We start from the raw sequence: 12,852 nt of genomic DNA on the forward strand, positions 1-12,852 counted from the left end.
ATTAATATTCTTGTTATTTTGATGGAACAATGATTTTTTATTAATAAATATTATAGAAATTAAAATAAATATTAGTCAAAACTCAAATGATTTAAATTAAGTAACTAGAAAAAAAATTAGCCAAAGCTTCATTTTCTTTATTTGTCAATTTCTTTTTAATTTCAAAGAGAACATAATTCTTTTCATGAAAAAGAATGTTTATCTAGCTAATATAAGAAAATTGTTTGTGTTATGGATGTACTATCTAGTATCATGGATGTAGGAAACAAAAAGTTGTTGCTTATTCTTATACTTAATAAAATAAATTACAAAAATAAATAGAATGATAAAGCTGGAAGTTAAAATTCCTAATAAAAAAAAGATAAATGCAAGAATAAAATGAATAGTGAGTTGGATAGGGTAGACGTCATACTTGTCATTAGTGAAAAAAATTGGTGCTCGCATTAACAATTGTATGCTCTTACTAACAAAGTGTAAAGAAAAGAAGTAGGTGGGCCCTCATAAAATCGTTGGTTGTAAGAGCTATATTTTCTATTCGGTTTAATTGGGTTGCACTCACTGTCAATTGTATTATGTTGTATTTTTTTTTTCTCTTCCCTTTCTCTCTTCTTGGTTGGGCCTTCATTGAACTCGATTGGAATTAGATTTGAGACCAACTTGAGACTAAATTAAATAAAAAGATAAAAAACATATAAGAGTTATTAGATAATTGAAAATTAAACTAAACAATTACTAGAGAATTAAATATTAAATTGAATAAAAACAAAAAAAAATATCTGGCACGTGTGAGAAAGCCCACCATATTTTATGGTGTATGAGCCTTCCTCCGAGATCTAATGGCGGCCATCCTTGGTGTCATTGGAATCGTCTTTACAAGGGCTTCCTTCTACGATGACATGTGTTGAAAAAGTTGTTTAATAAACTTGAAAAAAAATTAAATATTAATAAGTTATTTTTCAATTTATTTTTCATAACATGATTAAATATTAAAAATTATTTTTCAACTTATTTTTTATAACACTATCTAACATAAAAAAATAAATTTATTTTTCAGAAATTTATTTTATATAAAAATCACTTTTCAAAAATAAATTACTTTATAGTAAAGAAACAGTTCCTAAAAATCTAAAATAGTAAGTTTATGAGCAAAAGTAGCTAGTTGATCAACCCTAGCAATACATACATACATACACGCATATAAAAGGCTTAAATTATGCTCATGAAACGCTATTGTTACTTGTTAGCATGTCATATCAACACATATTTAAGTAATTTTTCTAGGCATCGAAACCACTAAAAGGGAAATTCTTTTTGCCCGCTGCTTTAATTTGTTGAAAACAACTTCTCCATCCCATATTGTTTGTTAATGTAGGTGCTACCTTTTTTTTTATGAAGATCGGAACATAACATTAACCTAAATTTGAGAAGCAAATAGTAATTAAACAAACAAAAGGAGATCAAGGGGAATCCTCTTTTATTAATTATGAGTCACTACATCCCCCCTACTTTGAGTTGACTACATACCCAAAAACTACTAATGAATATAGAATTCCATGTTGTTTTTTAGTGAAATATTTGCATTTCGATGACTTAATCAGCAGCAGAGAGCCGGAGAAGGATATGTCTTGCCATATATAAGTAATCCAGGAATTAAAAATAATTCAGTGATAAGAGTTTGAAATTAAACGATTTGCTTTTCTTGTAGTTTTAGGTTCGAGTCATATGGTTACTAATATAATAGCTACTAGAGACTTACATGATTATTAATTTCAAAATATAATTAAAAAACATGCAAATTAATCCAAAAATCCACATTAATAGAAAAATAATATTTTTTATTCAATTGCGGTCCCAACAATTCTGTATTTTTAATTTGGAGCCAGAGTTCAAGTCAGCATGACCCCTTTGACGAGCTCTCGTTGGACAACTATTATTATTGATCAGATCAATGAACAGTATATATTTAATTTGCTGCATTAAAGGCCGAAAGGGTAAGATCAATTAATTGTCAAAGAAAACAACAACCAATCGTTAACGGATTCGTTTATATATAAAACTTATCAAGCTTCAGTAAATAGTAAAATGAAATATTTACTTATTTATGAAAATAGTACTCTTTTTTTTTTTTAATTCTATGAAATAGGATATATGAATGTTGCCATGCTTTCTTGTAAGTATGTGAGTCTGAAGTAGCAATATATATTCCACCACCAAGGCTCTAACAGTAGGAGTACGCGTGTCTAAGGACTGAATTTATGGAAAGCCTGTGAAACCAATTGTCAGTGTATCTTTTTCAAAGGCAGCGTAGTGATCATAGTATAAATACCCGCGCACATCTCACGCTTAAGCAGGCTAATTAACTGATCCAAGTCATGTCATAATCACTCTTTCACAAATTCATTAAAATCTTCTCAGAGTGCCTCTTATCATACTTCATTTTCATACTCTGTGTGTGTGTGTGTGTGTGTGTGTGTGTGTGTGTGTGTGTGTGTGTGTGTGTCTATATATATATATATATACACTAGATAAACACTTGCAGAGCTTATGTGGTGCTCAGCACAGCCAGCCTACTCCTAATAGCTATAGCTTTGCTCAGACATTTCTCCACCCTTCATATACACGCGCGCGCGCGCGCACCCATTACTAACACCAATTCCTTCCTCACCTTTTTTTCACATCTCTCTCTCTCTCTCTTCACTCTGCTCCTCCTCCTCCCTGCTAGAGGTTGCACTGCCTATTCTCCTCCACGACTCGCCCCATACTTGATGATATAAAGGTATGGTGGTCCGTGAAATTAAATATTTGAAGGGTAATTCCTTTTTTTGTACGGCGTGTGCTAATTGAGTGCATATACAGGGTTTCTGTTCACTATTTGTTTTGGGGAGGGGGGCTGCTACTCTTTTTTTCCCGTTGAAATGATTTAACTTCAAATTTCAACACATCTTGACAGGTAAAAATATAGAGAGAGCGGTACTGGATTTTTTTTCCTTCTTAATTTTCTCAACGACAACGTCTCGGCAAATTCAACAATGACCATGAGGCTTTCTTTGACCGCCTACAAACAAGTACAGCCTCGTGTGAATTTCCAAGGGGGGCTAAACATGAAACCTTTCTTTCGTCGAAAAGATAAGGTTGTGTTCGTTGTTGGACCGACTGGCACAGGCAAATCAAGGCTGGCTATTGACCTGGCAACCCGTTTCCCAGCCGAGGTTGTCAATTGTGACAAAATGCAAGTTTATAAAGGCCTCGATATAGTCACAAACAAGGTCACTGAAGAGGAGTGTCGCGGTGTGCCTCATCATTTACTTGGCATAGCAGACCCTAATGCAAATTTCACTTCCGATGACTTCAGGCACCATGCATCACTTGTTGTCGAATCAATCGTGACACGTGATCGGCTACCGATCATCGCCGGTGGATCAAATTCCTACATCGAGGCTTTAGCAAATGATGATCCTGAATTTCGATTAAGGTATGAATGTTGCTTTCTTTGGGTGGACGTCTCACTCCCAATCCTTTATTCATTCGTATCAGAGCGGGTCGATCGAATGGTAGAAGCAGGCTTGATTGATGAGGTGAGAGATATGTTTGATCCTAATAAATTTGATGATTATTCACAAGGAATCAAACGGGCAATTGGGGTTCCTGAATTGGATCATTTTTTACGAAATGAGGCGATTGTGGATGCTAAAACTCGTAGAAAGCTTCTTGATGAGGCCATTGACAAAATTAAAGAAAATACTTGTATGCTAGCTTCTCGACAATTACAAAAAATCCATCGGCTTCATAGCATATGGAATTGGAGCGTGCACCGAATCGATGCCACCCCAGTTTTCCTAACGAGTGGAAAGGAGGTTGACAATCTTTGGGACAAACTTGTGGCAGGACCAAGCACCATGATTGTGAACCAGTTTCTTTGTGACAAAAATTATGCATCTCCCATTATACCGTCAGAATCAATCAAGATGGAGCCAATCTCTGTCCCGGCCATGGCTGTTGGCGCCACTCGATAGAGGCCTGTCAGGTCATCAAAATCACCATCAATCACACTAGTGCTATTATGCCAATTGGCGCTTTTGCCACGTGGCAGGGTGTGATTAATTGTCTTTTTACCGTTGAGAGAGACAATTTTGGTACTTGGGTAAAAGTTGTGTAAGAAAAGGAGAGAATAAGGAGAAAAAGAAAAGGAGGTTTTTTTCTTTTTTTCTTTTAATTAGTTTGGGGCGATTTGTCTGGTCGTTAAGTACCTCTATTTGGCGGGCCGTACATTTGAGGAAGCTTCGTACTAGTGTGTGCTTCACCTGCATCATGAATCATACGATACAGTACGTTTTGGAGGGTGGATTGTGGGGGTCCAAGGTTGTGATTTGCACCTGTATTTCTTTTTCTCAGCACGATAGTTACATGGAATATATACAATGGTGATTGGAATTGTCTAAAGGGGTGTTCTCTCTTCCTTGCTCGTCTGCATTTGCATTCCGATGCATGACATGATTAATCACCATCTAAAGCGTAATCTGATTTGATGGTGGTATAATATGCTTTATGTGACTCTTGATATGGGATCAATGGTTGTGATTGAACATGTAATTACACTACTTTGCAACACAATATTTATGTATATGAACTAGTATATGTTTTGTTTTGGAGTAGGGAAAAAGGAAAATAGAAAAAGGGTGCATAAAGAAATGGTCAAAATCCCCTTTAGTTAAAGAATGATGGATTACCATGTTATACACATACATTAGTATATTATTAGCTCACACTTCACAACGGGTCAATAATATTTTTTTTAAAATGTAAAAAGAATATAAAGAACATAAATAATATATTAAGTGTCTTGAATCTGGCAGTAACCCAACTCTATTGAGTCCTGTTGGAGGAAAGGTTCAACGCTATTGAGTCCTGCTGCAAACACAAAATCACCTTTTGGTCAACGACGATAAATTAACGTGTTGTATTTATATACTAACATATTGACCCGCGCTCCGCAACGAGTCAATAACCTTTTTTTTAATGTAAAAAAAAACATGGAGTATAGAGAATATATTAAGTGTCATGGGTCTGGCGGCAACCAACATTATTGGGTTCTGCTGGGCAGCAGAGCCCAACTCTATTAGGTCCTGGTGGCAGCAAAACTCAACGCTAAAAGAAAAGAAATTCAACCAACCCAACCTCAAATGAAAAAAAAATTATCATCACCAAACTTTTGTGTAATATAAAAAAGTCCTATCAATTTATTTCCTCTTTACCGTATGAAAAAAATTAAATAAGTGAACATAAAAAAATCAAAAGAGCCAAAAAAAATTAGACATATCTGGGTCTGGCTGAAAGCCGGACCCGATAGCTATGTGACTCGCACTCTGCCGTAGGTGAAATATTTTTATTTTTCATAAAACATCATCTATGCAAGTTTTTTCATAGCAGTTTGGTAGTTCAAAAAATATAACAAATCAAAAAGTTAATGCACACATGTAATCAAATAAACTAAGAATCATATGCGTTAATAAATCAATAAAAAATCATTAATGACACCTAAAAACAAAACTTGAAAAACTGAGAGACAAATATAGATCAAGATATCGAATCTTGAAAAATAGAACATTAAATTGATTGAATAAAATAAAAATAAAAATAAAAAAAGAATAACATGTAAAGCTACACATATTAAGAATATCATCTAAAAATAAATATTTTTATTTTCAAAAACATAGTTTATCTATATAAAAAATAAAAACAAAACCATAGATGAACCAGAAAAACCACTCTGAAAATTAAACACTTAACAAAAAAATCAATATTTTTTAAAAGAGGCCTCTGAACAAAATAAAAGAGAGGAGGTTTTGTTTATTTTTTTGGTTTTTAGTTTTTTAACCAGTCACATCACTTTATTTCTTTTCAATTGCATTATTTAAAGTTATATTTTCATGGCAACCATAGTTATCAAACTCGGCCAGGGGGTTGACCCGGCCAGGGGGTCAGGTCCAGGATTACATGGATTGACTCGGTTCAACTCAGAAAAATTAGAAAAATATATTTAAGGTTTTAATATTTTATATAAAAAAATTAAGAAACAATCTATGTGGTTATAAGCTATACATGTTGTAAACAATTATGTTTAAAAAATTATTTCAAAAAGTTTTTTTATCACACATTGGAAGGATACTAACTTATTCTTCTAAATTTAAGTATTTAAATCAAAAATATTTTTTTATCTCATATAGAAAAAACTTAACTTTTTTCTTGTGAACATAAATTATATATACTAAAGGGTTTCAAATCCTACATTGAAAAAATAAAACATTCTTCAAGTATTTATATAGTAAACTTTGAAATGAGTTAGTAACCAATTGAAAAATATAAAAAAAGAGGTGTTTCTGAGTAGGAAGAAAAACACATTTGAAAAAAAAAGTATTTACTCGGTCGGTCGAACGGTTTACCCCGGGCCAATTGCAGGCCTGAATTTTGAATGAAACAGATTCGACCAAGACCCTGAATCACCCAGAAAAATGAAAAAAAATATTTGATTTTTTAATATTTTATATTAAAAAATTAAGAAACAATCTATGTGGATATAAGTTATATATGTTGTAAATAATTAAGTTTAAAAGATTATTTCAAAAGGTTTTTTTATCCCACATTAGAAAGATATTATTTTATTCTTTTAAGTTGAAGTATTTAAACAAAAAATGTTTATTATCCCACATTGAAAAAATATAATTTTTTTCTTGTGAACACAAAATATATATACTAAAGAACTTTAAATCCCATATTGAAAAAAAATAAAACATTTCTCAAGTATTTATATAGAGAACTTTAAAATGAGTTAGTAATCAATTGAAAAATATGAAAAAAGAAGAAGTTTCTGGATAGGAGGAAAAACACATTTGAAAAAAAAAAGTCTCTATGAGATTTTTTTCGGGTCACCCGAGTTTATTTTTAAAATAAAAAAGGGGTCTCTAGGCAATAGTGGGTCTGGCTATCAAGCCAAACCAAATGCTTTGAATCTGGTTGCGAAGCCAGACTCAATGCTTTTGAGTCTAGCAGTCAAGTCAAACACAATGTTATTGGGTCAACAATTTTTTACTAAACACAGAAAAAACAACGCCTGCCAATAGCATTGGGTTTGGCTGCCCAGCCACACCCAACTAGACCTAATAACAATATTTTACTAAACATAGAAAGACAACGCCCTCCTTGGCGTTATAATGTCACCCACAGTGCAAACACTTTATGTCTATAGTGTGGTCCATAGTACAATAAGTCTATGTCCACAGTACATGCATAGTGTTTTTCCCATACCTTTTAAAGTATAGTATAATATTAGGTTCATGTTTAAAAGGGACAAAGATAGAGTGATAATTCAATATTTTTGGGCTTAACTACATGTTGAGCCCAAATATATAGGGGTATGATGACTTATCTGACACAATATTTTTACGCTCAGTTACGCACTGGATCCAAGTACATGTGAGTATAGCAAACTGTCAGACCCAACATCATTATATGGTGTCTGGTGTGAGGCCAAAACAAATCAATGAAATATATAAAAGATAAAGGTCTTCTAGGCTGGGAATACGTGGCCATGTAGAGGGATTGATATGCATCATGATTCTATCATAGACGAGAGCTCGGGCGAAAGATGAAAGCTCAGGTGAAACAACTACAAAGTGTCTTAATAAGTTAAATTAGCGTGACTGAAGCTTCGATGAGTTGAAAAGCTTGTAAAACTAAATGAAAATGGTTCAAATATGTTTGTTTGTTTTCAAATAAGAATTGAATCATGATTGAGGAGTTTTGGAGAGTTTGGATTTGTTGTCAGCCCGTAGGCTAATTTGATCCTGAATTATCACCACTTTATTGCTTTGGAAAATAAGTCTATTCTACATGGTTTTCAAGTTCAAGATGTCATCTTTCTAGTTGTTCAACCATGCATGATTTGTTATTTTGTACGAAAAGTTATGGTTGTTTTAATTTTTATGTGTGTGTAAGAGTTTTATAAGCAAAAACATGTGTTATTTATTTTTTTTGTCTAATTTTCTAAACAAAGTTATTTATTTGGGTCCCAATTATATCATTTTGATATTTCATAGACTTGGAGGGTTGTTCCAAGTATATAATGATGTTTCAAACCAAGCAATATATATTTTTGAAACAATATAAGACTTTTTAACTTCTCATTTAGAGAGTTTTCTTCATTATTCTTTCATTTTCAGAATTGGTAGAAGAACAAATAACACTTACCACTTTTAATCACAAAGAGTGTGTCATCTTTATCCTAATTGGAATTTTTTATGGCGTTGTTGACATATCAAAGAGTTTAATTCAGACTTTATCCCTTATTTCCATTAAAAATCATGTAATTTTCAGCTTAAACACTATAAGAAAAAAAATCATACAACTACACCTACCTTCCTTCATCTTCATATCATCTTGGTATTAGAGCAAAGGTTTTATAACTGATTAAGGACTTTGTATGTGGTAGACTTGGGATAAAAAATATCAAGGATTTTAGACTAAAACATATTGTTTTTTTTCTTACTTGGATTTGGATATGAATGAGTTTTCCCTTACTAATGGTGGTGGTTGTTTGTATTTTTTATTGAATTTGTCGATATTTTGTGCAAAGCTTGAGCTCTAGAGGTCGAAATGAAGTGATTCCAATGGAATTAGAAAGCTAACATTCATACCTTTATATACATATATGACAAGAAAAATAAAAAGAGAAAGAACATGGAAATCATAGCCTTTAAAGATAGATCTCGTATTTTGATAGTGTTGACCTTTGACCATTTCGACTTGAATATCTTTAGTTAAAGAGATCCATTTGATGCAAACTCAATTGTGTTGGATTTCTAACTCTAAGACCTATCAGCCTACCATATTTCAACAGAAAAAGAGTTCATATACGAGATATATTATTTTTCTAAGACGATTCATAAATTCTGCCAGCATACAAATTTTGTGAATAAACAAGTCCAATTTACTTTCCAAGTATCCAAACCAACATCCAAGTCTCTATTTGGGCAATTTAACTCCTCTGAGTTCAAAGTCAAAGCTTGAAGATTTTATGCAAGACTATTTCTTCTTTTTTTAGAAAAATAGTTATTGCATTACTTAAATGTAAATTATCTACTTAGAAAATGACTATATTTTTTGAGAAATAGGGATTAGAGTTTGCTATCAAATAAAAAGGAAGAGAGAAATGAAGAGAGGGGCAGCTAAAAGAGAAGAAAAAACTCCATTCTTTCATCCTATACCCGAAATCATGTATTCATCTTTTCTTTTGATTAATTTCTCAATAGATATGTAAGGCTAAGTTTTTTTTTCTTGGTTGCAAGGACACTGCAACCTTTGAATTTCAAGAACTATGAGATCTATTTTACCTTTTCTGTTTTGTTTATATGATGAGTATGAGTATGTTTGTTTTTTTATGCTTATTTCCTATGACTGTTTAGTTTGATTGTTAGAGCAGGCTCTAAGTTATTATTCTAATCAATCCATTGCTAAGTTTGCTATCAAAACCGGAGTTGTGATATATAAACTTGTGAAGCAACTGCATTTAATAATTGTGGCAGATCTATGTTATTAAACTTAGAAAAAATATTCGATCAAATAAAACATAGACTGTAGACAATTATGTTATCTAGTTCTTAAGGTTGCCATTAAATTAAATTATTAGTGCAAACAACGTGGTTGTTTAATGGTTAGGGTTAGTTATAATGTGGATCGATTAACTAACTAGTATTAAAAAAAGATAAATATTCAAAATATAAATTAACATTTCATTTCAATGATCAGTTCTGATTTCCATAGGTGGATGTCTTTTTGAAACCAAGGTTTGTTCTCTTGATAAATTTCAGATTTCTTTTAGTTAGCTTGATTTTTCCGTTCTGTTTACCATAGCATAGCCTAAATAACTTCAAACCCCCCCAATTTCATATCATCTGGTATAAAAACCAAACTAAACCTTTCTTATGGGATCGACCCCTTGCTTGCTCTGTACTATTTTGTTTATTTAAGCTAAGATAATTAATTTGTGTGACCGCGACATCGCAGCACGTGCTTATTTGAAATTATTATCAACTATTACTTTTATACAGTGTTGTTGGAGATGAATGTTGGCGAGAAAAGAGCTCTTAAGATTTAAATAAAAGGCTAATGAAGTGACTACTTCAATTTTAGCTACTAAAACGGAGAGTTTAGAATCTAAAATTTTAGTAGAGGATTCAATCAATAATGATTTGATTCCTCACAGTGTAGAACTAATTTCAACCCCATAATTTATTGATTAGGTTGAAGAATACATGAATGATTTTGTGAAGATAATGACATATCAATTATACATGGTCGTGATTCAATGATGAATCATCTTGAAGAAAGAGGGAATGATATGATCCAGGCAACAAAAAACAATCAGATTCAGTTTTTAGACATATTGTTAAATGTTAGGTTAAAACTCCCAATGTTTTACGGTATAATATTTCCAATTATCGAGTTTTATATGAACATATGTAACTCTCAATCTGACCTTTGGATTAGACTAAAGATTTACCTAGTGTTTCCAAATATATTATTAAAAATTGGGTTAAAGTTTCAAGTCAATCAGAGTCTAATAAAGCAACACAACATAGACCTGAAGCTATTTTGCGAGTTTTGTTATTTGGTTCCTTTTGATTTATGAACTTCTTATTTGTCATGGATTCTTATCTTAGTGTATGGTTTTAACCCTTGTGTTCCTATTGATCTAATGTTTATTCCAATTGATGAGAGAACTTAGGGTATGTAATTATATATAGGCTTTTACTGATGGAATCACCAACGAAATGTTTTCGTCGGTATACCAATTGGTGAGTCTGCCGGTGATTGTGCAACGTCACTGTACGAAGATCTCAGTTTAAATCCCTTGGTCATTTCGTCGGTAAAATCATCTAAAAAAAATCCATGTCATCACACCGTTGCACTTTTCAAAAAAACTATATAATTCCGTCAGCGATACGGTTGGTATATACCGACAGAATTTCTGTCGGTATATACCAACCGTATCGCTGACGGAATTAGTTCATCAATATATACTGACAGAATCAGTGAAAAAATTATTTTCGTCGGTACAAATTACCGACGTAAAAGGTCCGTTGGTTTTCACCGATTTTCTAGTAGTGTGTTATTTTAAAAAAAAATATTAGAACAAATTGACAAGATGTATAAGTTGCATAGATTTAAATTTTTTTATCACGCAAAGCGTCACTAATTGATCATTAATTATGAGATAAAATTATGGTGTATTATATGTTAATTAATGTGGGTTTTTTTTTGTTTTTTTTATAATGTGTGTTTGTTAAAACAAGCATTGAAGTTGGATAGGGAACAAACCCTCCTTTTTTCTGCTCAAACCTCGATTAAATTAGAGAAAACCTAGTCAAATTGGTGCCGGGTGGAATGTGGAAGTACAGAAGTTAAGAAGGAAGAGAGAACAAAAAATATTATGTAATTGGATCTGAATTATGTGACATCAACAGTTCAGGCTACGTGAAGTTTTAGAATTAATTTGTTTTAACATTTTAAAAATATTTTTTTAAAAAAATATTTTTATTTATTTATTTATTTATTATTTTAATATAGTGATATTAAAAAAATTATTTTAATATATTTTTAATAAATCATTATTACTACGTTACCAAACAAAGTCATTATTAATTAACGAATGTGGAGATTAAAGTTCATGATACATGGAATTCTCTTAAATAATAGCTACCATTTCTCTATAAATACTTAAACTTGATTTATTTAATATTGAACTAATCAAAATTAATAGTAAGCAAAATATTTTTACGGTCAGCTTGTATATACCTCAATTAATTCCACAAACCCTAAAGTTAACGACTATATAAGTCTCTAGTGATCTTAAGAGGATTCAAACTTATAATTATTTAAAAATAAACTTAAAAACTCAGTTGAGTTACTAACATCTCAATTTTTTTTAGTGATTTATCATGAATATCTGAATTAACTTATATGTATTTCAACTAAAATAAATTATAAATATATGAGCATATAATATTTCTTGCACCTCGACTAATATTCTAATTTTTTTTTTTATTATTATTAACATAACTATTCGGATAAGCTTAGATTCATATCTACCAATCCCGCAAACCTTAAAATTTCTATAACCCCAATTCTTGATCGTACACGATGATGAAACGGAGATATTTATCAAAAAACTGAGATAGGTTTTAGGTACACGTGCATACAAACAAAGAGTTTCGCGTGCTTGTCAAGTCAAGGAATGGCATTCATATATGTAGCATGCGCGCAGGAGATGCCAAAATATTCTTTCAGTCTTTGATTCGAACCACGTACGCTTCTTCAACCTTCAATCCCCAAGGAATCTTAGAAATCTCCCTGTCTTTTACTCTTTCTTCCGATTTCTCTAGTCAGTTTCTTCGAATTCCACTCAACATATATCTAATCTTACAAACAGTTAGACATGAATATCACTCGGTTTGGTTTCTTTGACGTTGTCTGTAGCTGGATCATTTTACTTTTTTGTTCGGTTTTGCCACTTGTTTAGAAAATTGCCGTTTTGAAAACTTTAACTGGTTCACAAAAAAAAAAAAAAAAAAGGGCATCTCTGGGTGAATGACATCGTTTACGGGCAACATCTATAGACTAAGGACGATGATAATGCAACAACTATCATTAGATACACTCTAAAATATTCGATTACTTCTATTTTGTCATGCGCATGCCACATATCTTATGTCACTAGCTAGCTTCTACTTTCTTGTTTTTTATGGTGATCTGATGCAATGCAAAACACTGCTAAGCCTACCTTCTAATTTAGAGCAA

General features: G+C 31.9%; 1 protein-coding gene across 1 annotated transcript; it reads left to right on the plus strand.

Moving 5' to 3' along the window:
- Nucleotides 1-2,517: 2,517 nt before the first annotated feature.
- Nucleotides 2,518-4,440, plus strand: LOC133696608 (adenylate isopentenyltransferase 5, chloroplastic-like). Its single transcript, XM_062118832.1, has 2 exons — nucleotides 2,518-2,776; nucleotides 2,951-4,440. Exon 2 carries the CDS (start codon nucleotides 3,030-3,032, stop codon nucleotides 4,011-4,013), a length of 984 nt encoding a protein of 327 aa, XP_061974816.1. The 5' UTR covers nucleotides 2,518-2,776; nucleotides 2,951-3,029; the 3' UTR covers nucleotides 4,014-4,440.
- Nucleotides 4,441-12,852: the final 8,412 nt, after the last annotated feature.

This window comes from Populus nigra, chromosome 6 (assembly GCF_951802175.1).
Source record: "Populus nigra chromosome 6, ddPopNigr1.1, whole genome shotgun sequence".
Taxonomy (NCBI): Eukaryota; Viridiplantae; Streptophyta; class Magnoliopsida; order Malpighiales; family Salicaceae; genus Populus; species Populus nigra.

What these genes read in the sequence shown, in the direction of transcription:
- LOC133696608 (XM_062118832.1), top strand. Translation starts at nt 3,030, where the DNA reads ATGACCATGAGGCTTTCTTTGACCGCCTACAAACAAGTACAGCCTCGT.